Source organism: Hypomesus transpacificus, chromosome 12 (assembly GCF_021917145.1).
Source record: "Hypomesus transpacificus isolate Combined female chromosome 12, fHypTra1, whole genome shotgun sequence".
Taxonomy (NCBI): Eukaryota; Metazoa; Chordata; class Actinopteri; order Osmeriformes; family Osmeridae; genus Hypomesus; species Hypomesus transpacificus.
Window position 1 is genome coordinate 4,247,801 of NC_061071.1, and position 18,913 is coordinate 4,266,713.

At 40.4% G+C, this 18,913-nt stretch overlaps 1 protein-coding gene across 2 annotated transcripts; it reads left to right on the top strand.

Moving 5' to 3' along the window:
• Positions 1–1,574: 1,574 nt before the first annotated feature.
• gpn1 (GPN-loop GTPase 1) lies at positions 1,575–18,077 on the top strand. Of its 2 annotated transcripts, XM_047030450.1 has the most exons (13): positions 1,575–1,779; positions 2,022–2,115; positions 2,268–2,374; positions 4,145–4,182; positions 6,725–6,803; positions 6,962–7,056; positions 10,724–10,769; positions 10,897–11,043; positions 11,233–11,315; positions 11,437–11,476; positions 11,562–11,652; positions 11,731–11,835; positions 17,472–18,077. In XM_047030450.1, exons 1-13 carry the CDS (start codon positions 1,600–1,602, stop codon positions 17,561–17,563), a joined length of 1,197 nt encoding a protein of 398 aa, XP_046886406.1. In that variant the 5' UTR covers positions 1,575–1,599; the 3' UTR covers positions 17,564–18,077. The 2 variants fall into 2 exon arrangements, with proteins under 2 accessions (XP_046886406.1, XP_046886405.1); XM_047030449.1 differs by having other exon boundaries at positions 11,562–11,835.
• Positions 18,078–18,913: the final 836 nt, after the last annotated feature.

Here is an 18,913-nt window from a genome sequence, read left to right on the forward strand (position 1 = left end):
AATCAAGTTAGCTGATTTTGAAAATAGTTGCAGTAATAATGCAGTAATTTGATCAATTTACCAGCTAACTTGCTTCGTTACACTGAACATGACTGGTGTAATAGTTTGTGAAAGACCCATAAGACACTTATTTCCGACGAGGCAAAATCCCGGACAAATTTGGAATCCTTAACGGACGCATTTTTTAGGTCTCGAAAAGAGGACATGTCCGGGTAAAAGAGGACGTCTGGTCACCCAAATTTTATATAGCAAGCTTTACTTCAAGTGTATTGTAAGATAGCTTGTTAGATTCTAAATACACATCTGATTAGAGCTAGTAACAATAAATTGCAGATTAAGGGGTGTCGACACCAGCTAGGTGTCGACGCTCAGCAGGAATTTCAGGTCCACTCACTTAAAACAAACGACCCTCTCACTGGACATATTGCATAATAAAATGTTTTATTGAATGCAATTGGTTGCCTTGTATATTCTGTTCTATTTACCAAACTCCTTCCTTGTCTTAAATTGAGCTACAGTATGTAGCTAGCATAGCTATTTCTAGCTCTGCTTGACAATACTGCTGCCTGCGTAGTGTTATAAGTTAATGTAATACATAAATGTTAATAAAGTATTAGACACTATACATAATACAACACACCAGTAACCAATTGATATTATGTGTTAATATACCGGAAATGTCAGTAAATCGAGATGCTGCTACTGTCTGTCCCGTTGAAAACCAAACAGGTTGCCAGCAGTGGGGTTTTTTGCGAGCTAATTGAACAAAGTGATCATGTGTCGGCGATATCAAAGAGTGTTGTAACTTTCTTTTTAAATGGCTCTGGCCCATTGGTTGTGAATCGTCGCTCGCGCGTCATTATGCTATGTTCACATCGTGGAGTCGCGACTCCGTCACTTGCTTTCCATGTGAAATCAATGGTGCTTCACTTCATCGCGCTGTGGTTCCGTTTATTGACAACAGCCCGTCACTCGCGCACTGTGCTCGTAAATTATTTTTCAAGTTCGCACATACATATTTGTAGGCGCAAAGGCGAGTGAAATGGTCGCACTGTAGAGCCCTGGTCTATGCCTTGGTGCAACAGTGTAAGCGATACTGCCCCCTGCACTTCCGTTAGGGCATTGCAATGCTGAATGAAAATTACCGGTGTTGTCGCCCAACCATAAAGTTAGGTGGCATATGAATACTATGCATGGCACAGTTTTGTTATCCATGAAAATAGTCTTGAAATCATCCCCCAATGTCAACGAACAATAATTGAACTGAACTTCCCCTTATATATGTAATATTATTCAATTGATTGAATAATATAAATATAATTTATTTTTGTTGTTTAGTTTTTTTCTTTTTCGGGTGCCACTTCCCTTGTAATCCATTCTGTAGCCTATTATAACATGTGTATTTTTGATTACGATGTTATTATGCCATTTGGAAAATGTTCTGTACCTTCATGTTCTGAAATAGTATCGATGTTGCAATGTATGGTTTGTACATTTTCGATAAAAAAAATATACAAAATAAATAAACTTTGATCTAAGTCCCTTTGCGACAGAAACCGCTCCTTAACGGCAGATTTCTCACAACGACAACAAGCAAGCATGGCGACCACATCTGGGAACGCAGGTGCCGCCTCCGATTATAAGGATAATGCTACTCACGGAGGATATGACAGTGAAACCACGGGTCCGGATTCAGCCCCGGGAAGTGCTCCACAACCAAAACCCGTCTGTCTCATTGTGATGGGGATGGCGGGGTCTGGGAAAACTACCTTTGTTCAGGTACTAGCCTAGCTAGCTAGTTAGCACAGGGTGTCCAGCCATTGCATTGAAATTCAAGCGCGTTACACTGTTAGCGTAGCTCACAAGATCTACACATTTTATTTATTTGTGTCTAATGAACATTCGCTAGTTACACTGTACGCATGCCCCAGTGTATGTTTTGGTTGTACGGCAAGCTATCCTTTTACCAATTTTATTGACCACAACAAATCAGCTCAAATGCCTCACTTTCTCACTTTAAGAGACTCATCGGTTACCTTCACACAAAGAGATCTCCCCCCTACGTGATCAACCTTGACCCTGCAGTTCACGAAGTACCTTTCCCAGCCAACATCGGTAAGCCACGTTCTGAACACTAGTCAGTTTGCTTGGCAAACAGTAAGCCAGCAAGATGGTGATAGCTAGCTACATGTGATCCGTGAAAAAGTTAAATCTGATTCCCATATGGAACAAGGTTGGAATTCTGTTTTGACCCCTGCGTCCCCCAGATATCCGTGACACTGTCAATTACAAAGAAGTTATGAAACAGTACGGACTGGGACCCAACGGCGGAATCGTCACATCACTCAACCTGTTTGCTACTCGTTTTGATCAGGTGACATTTTCTTTCCTACGCTGCCTACAGTATTGGCAGTGACACATTTAGTGTTTTGCTGGTTCAGTATTTGTGACACATTTAGTGTTTTGCTGGTTCAGTATTTGTGGATATTTTTATCACGTTTCTATGGAATACTAGAAAACAATAATACACATTTTATAGGTTTTAAAAGCTTTTATTGGCTCCCATTTTGGGGGGGGGGGGCAATGAAGCCTTTATTTCAAATCCATCTGATCACTGCACAATAATAAAGTAACCATATTAATCAACACCACAACATCTGAAGCACAAACTTTGTAAGCCAAAATGTATGTCACTGTATCCTAACATTATTGTTATTATTATTTATTTTTTACAATTGGTGTTAAGAAAAAAACTCCCGGAGAGCATCCCTATGATGGTCCTGAAGTGCAAATCACAACAACAAATCATAAAACATAACAGCAAATAGGATAACATTTCAACAAATCATAAAACACGACAGAAAAATAGGAAAACACGACAGCAAGTAGGAAAACACTTCAACAATCAAAAAACGCAACAGCAAATATGAAAACACAACTACATTAACTTCTACCGGAAAAGGTTGGGCCTATCTAGCAGAGAACAGAATCAGGAGGTGATTGGACAAACGGACTGTCTGTCTTATAATAGGAAGGAGAGGTGAAAAACAGAAAAGCGCCTATTTTGAAAACATGATTAGCCTAGTTAGTACATCTGATTAGAGATAGCAACAATCAATTGCAGATTAAGGGGTCCCCTATCATCCAGCTAGCGCTCGGCAGGAATTTCATGTCCACTCACTAAAAACAAACTTGACCCTCTCACTGGACATATTGTGTAATATTTTTTTTTATTGAAAGCAATTGGTTGCTTTGTATATTCAGTTTCATTTACCAAACCCCTTAAATTGTGCAGTTGCTGGTGTGATTCCTATATAGATTAGATTCAACATGCATCAAGTAGGTACTACAAATATAAATGTTGTTAACATGGTCAATTGTAAGTGGGCAGATGAATAAAAAAACGTGTTTATCAAGTCCCATTTACTTCAACAGTCGAAAGTTAAATGTTCAGTAGAACAATAGTCCTCATTAGGCTACAGTACAGTAGCTATCATAGCCATTTCTAGCTCTGCCTCACAATATTGCTGCCTATTGCTATAGGTTAATCATGTAATACACACATTTAATAAGTATGAGACATATACATGATACAACACACCAGTAACCAATTGATATTATGTTTTAATACACTGAAAATGTCAGTAAATCGAGATGGTGCTGCTGTCTGTCCCGTCGAAAACCTTTCAAACAGGTTGACAGCAGTGTTTTTTTTGTAACTACACAAGCTCTCCTTCCTGTTAAAAGACAGACAGTCCGTCTGTCCAATCAGGAGGGGCCGTCCTCTGCTAGATAGGCCCTACCTTTTCCGGTCGAAGTTAATGTCGTTGTGTTTTCATATTTGCTGTTGTGTTTTCCTATTTGCCATTGTGTTTTATGATTTGTTGATTATGTTTTTTATTTGCTGATGTGATTTGCACTTCAGGGCCACTGTACATTTCTCAAGGAAAGGTGTTTGGCAACACTGACATTTGAGCCAAGTGAATGCCAGTCAGTCAGAATACAATAGATTGATCTGCTCTATAAATTGTGTTTCATTGATTGTCCAGTAGATGTCCCCATTTAGATTCCTAGTTCCTGTTCTTTGTACACTGATGGGAAAACCTCAGTTAGTCAACATACATACTATGTTTTGCTTCCTCAGGTTATGAAGTTCATTGAGAAGAAACAAGACAATCACCAGTAAGTCTACTGGAAAGGGTTGTACACTAGTTGTGCAAAAATTCCAACGTAGCTTAGTTTTAACCTAATTTCTAACTTTAGTTGGAGTTTGCTCACTACTAACAATTCAAGGATTAAACGCAGGCTAAGTCGGACGCATTACTTGTTCATTCGGTTCCATAAAGCTAGCTCAACGTAGTTCGAACTCGGTTACTATGGCAACTTAGGCTGCGAAATTAGTCTGGTCAGGGTCAGACTAACTGTCAGGCTTAGCGTGACTTGGTGCTTAACTAGACGTTCCTGTAACACTAGGTGCGTTCGACATGGACTGCGGCTGCATGAAACGACCGGCGAGAGTAGCCGCTTGCAGACGGGGAGGAGTTGAAAACAGGTCTGTGAAGTCGGACATTCCAGCTTCTCGTGGTTTGCTGCGTTGATGTCAGTCATGGCCGATCAAGCGCTGTTTGCTTACTTTACTTTATTTATAATTTAACTTAGTCTTTCCGGAAGTGAAGAGGCTGACTAAAACCCTTTCTTCAACACATTTTTAATTGAATTAAACTTTTTTGATTGTTGGCGAAACTGAAGGTGTCCGAATATTACAAAACACGCGTCAAAGTTGTCGTGTGTGAGTCTGGCCAATCATGAAATAGCTGTGTCGTCACTGAACCCGTGCAGTTGCTCTTGAGAAAATGCGCTCGGCGACACAGCCGGCAGTTCTCGAATCGATCTCACGGGACTTTGATGGCGACGTCACAGTGACGTGTCCTCGGCGCTGTCTCAAGTCGGACAAAAAGTCTACCCAGAATTCACTGCTTCAAGTCAGCAGCCGGCTGCGGCGCCGAATGAAGTCGGGTCATGTCGAACGCACCTATTGACCCAACGGGAAGATGATGATTTACCACATACATTCTCATTTTCGTAGTCTCATCAGTTCAATATATTCAACATTGATAGAAAATCAACGTAAATAGCCTACATAGGCTACAACATTTAGCCTTATGCATTAAACAATGATGAACAATGCTTTGATAGGCTATGCACCATAGCCGTTAAATGTATTGATGTTAGTTTGTGATTTCAAATGTTTAGGCATCAGGCACAGGCCTATATCTCAATCCAAATTATCCGAGTACAATTATCATAGCAATATAATTGTTAACAGTAGCCTACAATTGCAAAACAAACCTAAATCCGCCCTCCATTTCCCCGACACAAAACCCATGTTAAAAAGTTAGGCTACTGGATAATGTTTTAATTAATAGTAGGCTATTTATTTTAAACAATATCAAAAAAGTCAATTTAGATTAGTTTAGAGGGTATTTTTTTTTATCAACGAAGGTCTAAAAAGATCCTCAACCTAGCTTATCGTTCACAAAGTCAATCATGGCATGTCATTTTACTTTGATTGAAGCTGTGGATGAGGGAGTTGTCATTGTACACGATTTAAAGGGGACGTTCTTTCTGGAAGAAGTCATGTGGCCGTGTGCATTGCTTTTGCCGTGGTGGATTGTACGATCCATGTTTTACCTCTCGGGCTGTTAAAAAATAGGGTGCACGTGCAATTAGCTTGACTACGTAAATCTGACTTGAATTAGTAGGACTGCGTGAGCTGAAATTGGCCTTTATGGAACCCCTTAAGCCCCGCTTGACTAATTAAACTTATTCAAGTCTGATTTAGGCTTTTTTGAGCGGCCTTTATGGAATAGGCCCCAGAGCTTGGCTTCTGTTGATGCGGACTAGGACCTGATACAAATTTCCACATTGTTATAATTAAATTTAGCCATTTAACCTCGATTGTGTGTTCAAATACAATTGACCTTTAGAAACTTTTTGATTTATACTTCTGCGTTTTTACGCACACGCACACGGGGAACTCCCTCTCCGTCAAGAAACGCCCTCTGCGTGTCCTCGCAGAGCCCCCGCAGAGCTCTGCGTGCGCCTCCTAATTTTCCTGACTATCCGTCTGTCCGTGCGTCTTTTTACGGATACCCCTTGGCTGTGATTGGTCCGTATTAAGAACCGCTCGCGTCAGGGGTGGGGGCGGGGTTGCCGTGACCAACAAGAGAACAGAATCCTTTGACCGCCATTGTTGTAAGTTTTTACAATTCATATTTCAGCTAAACAGTACATGTAAATCAGCATCTGAATTCAAATGTAACGAGAAATGGGCAGTGTAGTTGCTGAAAATGTGCTTATTTTATTGATGAAACGGCTCATTTGTAAATTTGCTCTGACTTTTCGATAACCTAGCTAGCATTGCAGTTCAGCGTCATCTACTGTTCTGGCGGTGAATTGCTTTCAGCACGCAGAGCTGTCGGAGTAGTATAAATTCAACCAGTCCGTCCGACTCCGTGCGTGCGTCTGTCCGTTAACGGAGACGCAGAAGTATAAATCGGCCTTAAGCCTATTGGAGTGTGCCTATCCAGAACCAAAGCCCTAACTTAGACTCTTGTACATGATCTCTGTATTTTTTTTATTTTTTATGTTGTCCTTTCTGTGACCTTTGTACTTCCTGTTGTTCCTTCCTTGGATCTGTTGTGACCATTGACTCTTGTGACAGGTATGTTCTGATTGACACTCCAGGACAGATAGAGGTGTTCACTTGGTCAGCCTCGGGCACCATCATCACTGAAGCCTTGGTGAGTGTGTACGAGAGAGAATATAAGTTAAAACTTAATCGAATGCTTTAATAGGAACATTGTCACCAATCCTAAAGTATCTGTGGCTCAGTATTTTGGCAACTTTGTTGTGTTGCATTGTTCTGCTTGTTGTGACATATTCTTTTTCCCATCTACAGGCCTCGTCCTTCCCGTGTGTGGTCATCTACTTGATGGACACGTCTCGCAGCGTTAACCCTGTCACCTTCATGTCCAACATGCTCTATGCCTGCAGGTAAGTCACACACTCAGGCCATCAAACAGCTTAATTTGTCTCAGCCACTGCATTTAACACAATGGATCAGTCTCATAAGTGCTACGAGTCACGCCAATAAAACTCGGCTCATCTTATTTTCAAAGCAGGAACTTTTGGTACTAATCCAATGGTTTTACAGCAGTCAGTCAAATCAAGGGTACCCAAACGTTTGACAGTACATTAGCTACAGGGATTAAAGTATTCCGGGACTGTGCTGGATGTCCGGCGTGCGGCCATGATACGTTTTTGGGGGGGAACTTGCATGCAGTTTAATATTTTCGAGTCAATTGATTTCCCCTACCAATCATATGAGAGGAACGCAGCTATAACTAACTTTACAAGCCTATCAGAAGCAGAGCAGGCAACAATGAATGAGATCCATACGTCATGTTAGCGTTGTTGGTGAAAGTATGGAGTGCAAATTTATGAAGCCTGGGGAATGTCCTACCCATAGATAAATGACTCAAAAATAAATGGCTTGGGCGTGGATAGAAGAAAGTAGAGACTAGGGCTGCACGATTATGGCCAAAATGATAATCACTATTATTTTAATCAATATTGAGATCACGATTAATTATCACGATTATTTGTTGATTTTAACCTAATCAAATGTTATTGTCAAAATGCATTGTACCTGCATAATGGATGTGAATAAAACCCAAAATGTATAATCAATTAAAACAATTACGCAGGGCTCGATATTAAGGCTTGTCTGCGGATTGGATTTTTTTGTAGGGCAAGTGGTACAGAAATGTACTTGCCCCACTGGACAAGTTAAAACTCACAAAATAAAATGCCACGTTACTTCATGTTGTTCCACTCATTACGTTTATTTTACCGAATTCTGCATTAGCAAAACACAGATCTATGTTCGCTCGAGTGGCTTAGTCCCAAGACCTCTACAGACCTTGCAGCTAAGTTAATGCTTAACAATTGAACGGGGGCTTATTACTTGAAAGAGGAATTATTTACTGTGTCGTCTCAGTTACACTAGGGCTTTGGAAAACTGTGCCTTGCTCAAGTAGGCTAATGGCTAGTAGAACATAACATTTCAGAATAATTTCAGTAAATCAAGCAGCGCTGCCAGAAGACCCAATTAAATGTTATACAGCTAGCAAACTAACGTTAGCTAGCATCACTAACGACATTGGCTAACTCAACTTCGGTATGCTATCCTCTGTATTTGCAAGCTATCTAAACTTATACTGTATCTAAAATAAGGCTTTAGGGATTAGCGAAGGCAGGTCACAGGTCGTTTTTTTTGTTTTCTTTGTTAAGATAGCAGCCTTATGACCGACTGCCATCTGTTGCGGAATTTTCCTCACGTTACTCTGTCTGTAATAGTGATGTGTCGTTCGTGAACGATTCGTTCATTTTGAACGAATCCTTATAAGGACTCGGGAGTAACGAGTCCTCTCAACGAGTGATTCGTTCATTTCCCGACTCGGTCTTTCTACGAGTCTTTGGATCATTTTTCACGTGACCTGCATAGGCTCTGTAGCTAGAGGAAACGAACGATTCGTTCCTTTCCCGACTCGGTCTTTCTACGAGTCTTTGGATCATTTTTCACGTGACCTGTATAGGCTGTAGCAAGAGGAAACGAACGATTCGTTCCTTTCCCGACTCGGTCTTTCTACGAGTCTTTGGATCATTTTTCACGTGACCTGTATAGGCTGTAGCAAGAGGAAACGAATGATTAGTTCCTTCCCCGACTCGGTCTTTCTACGAGTCTTTGGATCCTTTTTTCACGTGACCTGCATTGTATTTTTTAGTAGAGGAAACAGTTTCCTTATTCCCTTTCGCGTGGCCGCTGTTTTAGTAAGACGTGAATGAATTATATTCGCTCAAGTCATCATACTGACTGGTTTTGTTATTTTCACTCTACATTTACACTTACAGTTTAGTGCAGTGTTTGACGTGATAATTAAATGCTAGTGTGATAATACATGACCAAATCATACAAACTCATGATACATTATTTTAATGCAGGAATTTATTTTGAAATAGTATTTGCTGGTGCACATGTCATGCACTAACCTACAGTGGACGTATAGGGGCTATACGTCCTTTGCAGTGGACGTATAGCCCCCAACCCCCCCCCCCCCCCCCCCCCCCCTCCTGAAATGAACAAATGACTCGAAAAAAGATTCGTTCATTTTACTGAACGAGATTCAAAGAACCGAATCAGTAAAAAGAACCGAACTTCCCATCACTAGTCTGTAACCGTCTACATCTGGAAACTGAGCTGCGTGGTGCAGGGAACAACTCTGACTGGCTCATGGAAGCACGTGATCAGACATTAGGTGTATTCGACTCCATGCAGCGCCGCAGCCGGCTGCAGATTGGAGAAAGAGTTTACCATAGCCCAATACATAAAATGACACATTTTCCGACTTAAGGAGACGTTTATAACTCCTCCCCGACTGCAAGCGGCAACTCTCGCTGGTCGTTTCATGCAGCCACAGCCGATGTCGTACGCACCTATTGGTTTACGGAGCGCTAGATTGACTGACGCGAATTTGATCGTGGGAAGCCGAAATCTGAAGCCGAAATTTCCCATAAACGGGACTTTCAAAAACCTACTGCGATCGTCTTCACAATAAAACATCTTTGGTGATACGTCAGGCGAGTCAACTGCAGCGTCTTCTTTGAAAAGGCTACAGTATTCAGCTTGTCGACTTGTCAGCTAACGTAAGATCAGCGAAATGTGTTGCATTAGCCTACCTACAATGTTGGAGCTAAATACGTTTGTAATTTCATTACAAACACGTAATGAAACAAGACCAATTGGTGTCTGGTTTAATGAGTGATCGAAACACCTGCTCTGGCGGATCATTTAGCGTTGATTTAATGCAGTCGGAGTTAGCCTTAACAAACGTTTATGATCATGAAAAAGTAGCCCTGGTCCAGCATATAAAATATTGACAATTGTTTTCCAGAATGAGCGAGCTTAAAGAGAAGGATTCAATTTATATAGAACAACTGGACTCAGGGCTAAGGTGTAAATGGAGCTGGGCCTGGCTAAAGATCGAGGTCAAGACCCATGTGAAGGACATTTTGGCAACAAAAAAAATGGTCCGCTACCCACACGGTTAGCTGTGTTGCTCATTCCATGAATGCACGATCCTTAGAAGTTTTACCTTGTTGTAAAGGTGACAAATCAGGCTTTCCAACGATATAAAACACAATACCAATTGGTATTATTGAAGTGGAAGAATAATCGTCCAAAATAACGTTTCCAAACTTTTTTTTGGGGGGGCTGGGCTGTATAAAATGTGTCACCTTTTTCAGCCCTTCAGAGTTTGCAGGTATGACCGTTGTCTATTACTGAAAAATACGTTTGCACATTTATTGGGGAATATGACTTGTCATTCACTATTTCTTAGCCACTGGTCACCCTGTGTAGAAAAATAGCAGAAGACAAAAAAGCATTTCTCTCCAACCCCCACCCCTCTCCCCCCTCAAAAAAGTTATGGCTCAGAAATTGTTTTCACTTTAACCCCTGTAGCTAATAGTAATTCGCATGGTAAGTAATAGTATAGTATAGTATTTAATCTAGGTCTAACTGCCATTGTTGTATGTGGGAAAACAACTAAAACCAAATGGGATTTGAGTAAAATGCTGTGTTTCTGTTTATTTTCAACAGTATTGTCTACAAGACCAAGCTTCCCTTCATTGTAGCCATGAACAAGGTAAAGAGTGGAATCAGCAACCCTTAACTAAGTTGGATTTAGTCTTCAGGTGCAGCTTATCAACCACAGCTTGGATAAAACGTAGGATTTTAAGCTCTATATAACTGTTGGTGTTGTTATGTTTCAGACAGACATAATTGATCACAGCTTTGCCGTGGAGTGGATGCAGGACTTTGAGGTGTTCCAGGATGCGCTGAACCAGGAGACCTCATATGTCAGCAATCTGACCCGATCCATGAGCCTTGTACTTGATGAGTTCTACACCAACCTGCGGGTGAGAGAGTATTGGGGAGGTAGAGCCACCAAGGGTTATAAAGAGAACATTTGAGGTTTGGTTGTTAATGAAGAAGAAATGTTTATTGGTCTTACAGTATGACACACACACACGTGCAGGTAGCCTTCTTCCATGGTAGGACATCACTCTGCTCAGTTCTGATTTGCCCTGTGTGTCTTCCATTCAAAGGTTGTGGGCGTGTCTGCAGTCACAGGTAGTGGATTGGATGAACTCTTTGTGCAGGTGACGGATGCAGCAAAGGAGTACGAGACGTGAGTAGGACAACGCTCTCATGCTGGCATACTGCACACACACACCACACACACACACACACAGATTGTAGTGGGTTTAGTGGTCGTATTTGGATCTCAAGTCAATTTCCGTTTTACACAGGGAATATCGGCCAGAATATGATAGGCTTCATAAAGAGTTGGTAAGTGTCTTCACGCAGTGCAATACTTTTACTGTTTTTGTGTGTGTTTTAATGTGTCTGTATAATCGTTTGTGTTTTGTTTCAGACTAATGCTCAGACCAGGAAGCAGCAGGAACAGTTGGAGAAACTACAGAAAGATATGGGAGCAGTGTCCATACAGACCATACCTCAGACAGGTGTGTGTGTGCACGCTCATGAGTCTTGTTTAAATGTGTCTGTTCACGTGTTTACGTTTTTTGTCTCTTCCTCCCCAGGCAGCGCCTATGTGGCGGGCCCCAGTGATTTAATTTTCATGCGGGGTAACCCTGATGAAGTCGAGGAGGAAGTGGACAGCGACACAGATGACATTGATCACGCGGGTGAGAGCAAAATTATGTGTAAAAGCAACATTGAAATTGGCTGATTATCACAATTATATACAGATTCAAGTAAAAATATGTCCAAACGTGACTGGTACTGTATATAGTTTAGGTCAACTTTATTGGCACCTTCGAATGTCTTGTAAGTTTATGTACGTTATCTTGTGTGCAATGAAACAGCATTAGGTATATGTACAGGGTAACAGTATATTTCCTATATACAGAAAAGGGAGGGAAAAGGGTAAAAATAGCAATGACACATTTTTACATCCTCTTTAAAAATTGAAATTAGTTTGAAAAGAAGAACTGGAATGTCATTGGTATAACATTTGACTCAGTTGTGACAATGAGTGCTCACCAAGGCTTTGAACCGGTGTTTTGTTGATTTGTCCTACCGTGTCAGATTTTCCTACCTATTTATATATCTATCGATCTATGTATTCAAGCATTTTTAGAGTAAGGGTCACACCCAGCTCTGTGATTGACCACAATTTAAAATCAACCAAATAGTAATCCATAACTGGGACGTTATGGATTTTCTTGCAGATAATCCATTGTATGGTGCTGTTTGTATGAATAGTTTTGACTGGGTAGGTTGAATTCAGAAGACTTTTCTTGTAGCATGCCCGTTTGTGTCTCACAAGATCCATGTCACGTGGCTCGCAAGATCCATGTCACAATTGCTTATGTAGTGCAACAAAGTGCCAGCTCCATGGATGACAATATGTCAATCTTTTTTAGCAGTGGGGGCAAGTCTGTCCGAACAACCCCCCCCCCCCACACCATATGTTTTATGTAGGAAAAGGAACCGTCTGCTTAATTTGATCTTGACATATAGGCTAAGCATTCTGTAGCAAATAATAACAATAAACCCACTATTATTTACATTATCTTAATGCAGTGTAACTACTCTCTACTTCTGATATACAACATGTTTACCTATTAGGCTAATAAACTTTAATAAACTACATGTTAACATTTTAGAATCTACAACCCTAATTCCGGAAAAGTTGGGACGTTTTTAAAATGTGAATAAAATGAAAACTTAAAGACTTTCAAATCACATGAGCCAATATTTTACTCACAATATAAATATATAGCATAACAAATGTTTAAACTGAGACATTTTACATTTTTATCCACTAAATAAGCTCATTTCAAATTTGATGCCTGCTACAGGTCTCAAAAAAGTTGGCACGGGGGCAAGAAATGGTTGAAAAAGCAAGAAATGTGGAAAATATTCAGCTTTGAGAACATCTAGCGATTCATTAAGTTAATTGATATCAGGTCTGTAACATGATTAGCTATGAAAGCGATGTCTTAGAGAGGCAGAGTCTCTCAGAAGTAAAGATGGGCAGAGGCTTTCCAATCTGTGAAAGAGTGCGTAACAAGATTGTGGAATATTTTACAACAATGTTCGTCAACGTCAAATTGCAAAGGCTTTGCAAATCTCATAATCTACAGTGCATAACATCATCAAAAGATTTAGAGAAACTGGAGAAATCACTGTGCGTAAGGGACAAGACCGAAGACCTTTATTGGATGCCCGTGGTGTTCGGGCCCTCAGACGACACTGCATCACTCATTGGCATGATTGTGTCAATGACATTAATAAATGGACACAGGAATGCTTCCAGAAACCACTGTCGGTAAACACAATCCGCCATGCCACTAAAGCTCTATCATACAAAAAGGAAGCCATATGTGAACATGGTCCAGAAGTGCCGTTGTGTCCTGTGGGCCAAGGTTAATTTAAAATGTACTATTTCAAAGTGGAACAGTGTTCTATGGTCCGACGAGTCCAAATTTGACATTCTTATTGGAAATCATGGACGCCGTGTCCTCTGGGCAAAAGAGGAGGGAGACCTTCCATCGTGTTATCAGCGTTCAGTTCAAAAGCCAGCATCTCTGATGGTATGGGGGTGCATAAGTGCAGACGGTATGGGCAGCTTGCATGTTTTGGAAGGCACTAAGAATGCTGAAAGGTATATAAAGGTTTTAGAGCAACATATGCTCCCCTCCAGACGACGTCAATTGGCAAACCTACCTTATAGGGTAAGAAAGAAGAAGAATGGCAAACAAACAAGCATGCAAGGAGCAATATGCAAAATGCATTTCAATGAGGGGAAAGGCAGATATCGCGCACGCCATAACACCAACAGCAGAACGGTTATCCAAATAATAAAGAAGTGTACAACACACGCCGATACAGCGTGTGTATTCACACACATACTTGATGCTATCTACCTTTATATTAGTGACAGTAACTCAGCTGTTAGCTGCAGAGCTAATGTTACAGCCACATTCTAAGGGTAGCAAGCTCGGTAGCCGTAAAGCAACAAAATTATATAGCGTTAGTTAACTTACTTGTCTGAGGTTTGTAGCTGGACCAAGGAGAGTTAGTACTGATCCAGAATTTTTTTCTCAAGTTGAGGAAACAGTCGTGGCTGAAATGTTTGGTGCAGACATAAAACAACTTTGGGAAGTTGTGTCGGCAATTAAGACACTGGGTCCTCAGAGGCTCGGATGAAAGAACTGTAAAAATACTTTTGTTTTCCTTTCTACATCCAAACTAAGCAAATGTAATGCTTCGTTCGTTTGCAAGCCATGATCTCTCTCAAGGATAAAAACACTTGCATGGTCGTAGCTCAGTTTCTGTCAAAGCAGAGAGAAGGGAGGTTACGTCACAATAGGGGATACGTCACAATAGGGGATTTTCAAAACCGAGCGTTTGAGCTTTCATTTTCTCAAAGGCGGAGAAGAATACCCAGGACTTGTTTTACACCTATCCACATTTTCTAGCCACTGGGGGACCAAAGGCAAGCTAGGGGAACTCATATTAATGTTAAATAACCTCCTAAAGTGAAGTTTTCATGTCATGGGACCTTTTAAAGTAAAATAGCCTTAAATTAGCTTTCCCTGGTGTGATTAAAAATATTATAATACTGGGTGATAAAACACAAATATCTAGGAAAAGTCAAGGAAGCAGGCTCCTGTCCTAAGAATCTAAGATACAAGTTTTTTTTCACTTCACTGCGGTCAAATGACCTCTTCTCTTTGCTTCATGTGTTAAAGCTTACCTAGGCTTTGACATATTAGCAGTGCCTTTGTATGGGGTTTAATATTTGCCAAAGAACCAAAACTATTTCCGTATGGTTTAAAGGAATATGGGTAACTGAAACAGTGTATTAACATTAACCAAATGATGTAAATACCATGATTATTATAAATCAGAGAGAGAAAGTAAGAGGTGAGGAAAGAGAAGGAGTAGAACAAGCCAAGAACAACCAATCAGACCACATCTTGACTCTTACTTATCAACATATAACTAGCAGTGCGACAGTAAGTTACACAATGAGGTGTGAGACCAGTGTTTCCCACATAATTAGATTATATTTGTGGTGGTAGGCAGGGAAGGAGCCAGACGTTATAAATAGGGGTGCACCGATCCTATACTAAGATCGGATATCGGCCCCGATATTGACAAAATAGCTGGATCGGGGATCGGAAAATGTAGCCGATCCACTGGCCGATCCATGCAACCTTTAGATGCGTGAGTTCTAAATATTTCCAATGGTGCCCACAGCAAGCATAATACTCGAAGCAATGCTACTAGCATGCTAGTGTTACCTGTTAGCCTTTTCATTAGTACATGTTGAAGCCATACAGCGTTTGTCGCATACTTTTTGTCTATCGGAAAAGATTCCGTTGGAATTTTCGAAATCGCATATGCAATGTTATGCGGTGAGACCCGCATTCGAACAATCACATATGTGCAACGCTACTCGTTCTACACTGTAGATTCTACAATAGAAGAGTTGTTGAGCTGTAGGAAATTGGCGTGCTCCTAGCATTGTGCTTTTGGATGTGCTTGATTAAATTGGTATTATTGTACTTGTACTACTACCACCACCCCTCAAAACATTTACTTTGCAGACATTGCAAACAGCTGACGAACTAGCAACGAATGTTGCTTTTAAGTTTCTGTCCACTGGTTGGACATGAGCTGTACACTGCACGGTGCAATGCTTTAAGCTAAAAACCTCCATGGTTTACACACCAGCGACTACAAATAAATAAGAATTCAAATATTTTTACAAACATTGTTTACAATGTTTGATTACTATTGTATGTTTGACCAATACACTATTTTGTTTCTACTGCTAAATTTGATTTATTTTAATAGGCCCTACGTTTGATTACATTCTATTTTTGCATTTTGAATGCACAATTGTTTTTTAAATAACAAATAAATAAGAATGCAGTAGATTACACCTGTTATTTTGTCTTAGTTAGGAAAGTCTGGTGCCTTAAGTCTTTTCCACTTGGTGGAAGGAAGGTATAAGGTGGGAGGTATACAGTTTATTATTAATTCAACAATGGTATCGGATCGGTATCGGGTATCGACAGATACACAAAGCCCAGGTATCGGTATCGGGACTGAAAAAGTCGGATCGGTGCCTCCTTAGTTATAAACATTAGGGGCTTAGCCCAAACCTAAGTCCTAGTATTGTTTTGAAGCGTGCAAGCAAATAATAATAATAAATTGGAATGGGACAGCACTTTGCTGCATTAACGGCAAAATAGTAATGTAGTTGGATCGAATCAGATAGCATATTTGCAAAGGATTAAAGGATACACACAGTTCTGGCTATATTAACCATCAGTGAGCTTTGTGTTTGAACTTACATATTAACTTTTATTTCTAACTATGTTTACGTCAAGGGTTGGTTGCTCCATCCATGCATGCTTGTTTATTTACCGTTCTTCTTTTTGTTTTGAGGTGGGTTTGCTGGGATTTTTTCCCCGCTTTCGGGCTTCCCCTGGTAACCCTTATGTTTCACGTCACAACACTGTGAATTGTGGGCAATTCCCTAGCTTAAATCTGCTAAAATGAGGACTAACGAAAAGGGTGCATTAAGGGCTAAAAATGTCTGTGAAGCACTTGATGATTTGACTGGGGGACATCCCTAAGCCCTCAGAGACATAGCGAGAACGCGCCTCAAAGTCTATGAGGGTGCACATGGGATTGGGTGTAACTGTTCTTAACTCTTAACTTTGAGATTTAAGTTAAATTTAAAGTGCATTACAAATACAATTATTATGTGTTGCCTACTATCGTGTCGGCTGCAGCCTGGTTGAAGTAGAATTAATCAGGCTATTCTTGTGGTTACTTAGCTCTATCTATAGTATCCTATTGTTGTAGAGCACTTACTATAACAAGGTAGACTATATCATTTTGTTGTTGCAACTTCGTATCTTGGATGTACGTAGTTCTGCATTTGCTGCAGCGTTAACTATTGATGAATGAATAGCCTACACTTTTTTAGCCCACCCACCCAATATCACCACCAGCCATCACTGATGATATATATATATATATATATATATATTTTAGCCCACCCACCCAATATCACCACCAGCCATTACTGATGATATATATATATGATAAATCTAATATGTCTGATATATAGAACATATACTGAAGATGTACAATTTACTCTAGGTTGCCAATAATGTTGACCTGCACTGTCATCATTAGTTGATTGAATTGCCTGTTGTTGATTAGTTAATTGCTTATGGTACGTTTGTATTGCTAAGTTCATTCCCTTCCTTTTCCTGTGATTCACTTCTAGTGATGGAAGAGAGCAAAGAAGAGCCAGCTTTTGGGAACTTCCTAAAGGAAAGGAAGGAAGTGGTGCAGGTCCGGAACAGGAAGTCGCAGTAACCTATACAGAAACACCTGCCTTTTGACCACTGTCCCATAGCCCCCGGGACTACTTCCTCTTCAGATAACTCAGAGGCAACAAGGAGATGGCATGGCAAAACTGATTATCTGCCCCTTGGGCCAGTCACAGAAGTGTTGTCATGTATATGGGATGGACAGGGAAGATAAATTGTTAAATTATTGAAATGCATCCCTTAACTGAAGGACTGAAAGTAGAGACTAACAATCTACCATTAAAAAATAAGCTTGCTTTGTCAGCCAGAAGCTGTTAAAAGATGTTGATGTCAGGGATACTACTAATTTGTAGGACTGAATGGCAGCAAAACAATTATGGAATGTGCTTGTTTTTGCTTTTTAATTAGGGTAAATGTCTTAAAAAATATATATATTTTTATATTATGTAGAACTAAATAATTGTGTTCCTTTTGGTTTTCATCGAAAAGCAAACACTTCATTTGTAAAAAGGCTTGCATAGCTTCCAAATTCACAAAGCAGAATAAAGTGGCAAAATCTCTCTGTGTGTGTATATGTGATGGGAACTAGAGGGAGGGAAGGAGAACAGCAGGATTGTACCGTCCTACTCTCCTTCTGTCATCACATCCATGCAAGCTTGCCCACATTCACACCCTCTCTCTCTCTGTGGGAGGGTTCATTGAAAAGAGCTGCAGCTTCATTCTGTATCCTTCTTTCACTTTCATTACACACAGTGGGTCTGAATGCACTCACATTGTCATGATTCTTCTTCCATTCTGTGTTTCTTGTGTTGTATTACATCCAAGTCGATACACTTGGATTTACAGACTTGAAAAAACATGCAGCCTACAGTTTTCTAATCAAAAGATTCAGAAATACATCCCACAATGAATGAAGAAATATTTTGGGGCTGTTTTCATCAGCTGTATATAGACATACACATGACCTCTGGCTCAAGGGAGGAAGTATCTGGAAGTCAAGGTCTTCTCAGCAACTGACGAGACAGGCACTGCCAGAAGCGTGAATGTTGCTGTTCCAGCTCTGATGAGTCACCTCTGTGCTGGCATTCACAGATAGACCTCTTCCAGTCACCTTCTTCTGCCTCCTCTTCTCAACCGTGGGCTACAAATGCCGCCAGACAAACGGGTAGGATAAAGTGTGGAATTTGCTGTTTGGCAGGAAAATGTCAGAACACTGACTTATTACATAACTAGAACAGACATTAAATGGTGATAAAAATCCATACAGTTAAAAAGCCATAGGAAGAAGTGAAGCCAAGAGTGGGCCTAAATACAAAAAAATCCAATCCATCTTTAAGCCTTGGGCCTGAAAGCAGATAAGGATATCAGTATGGGACTAATCAAACATTACATTTAC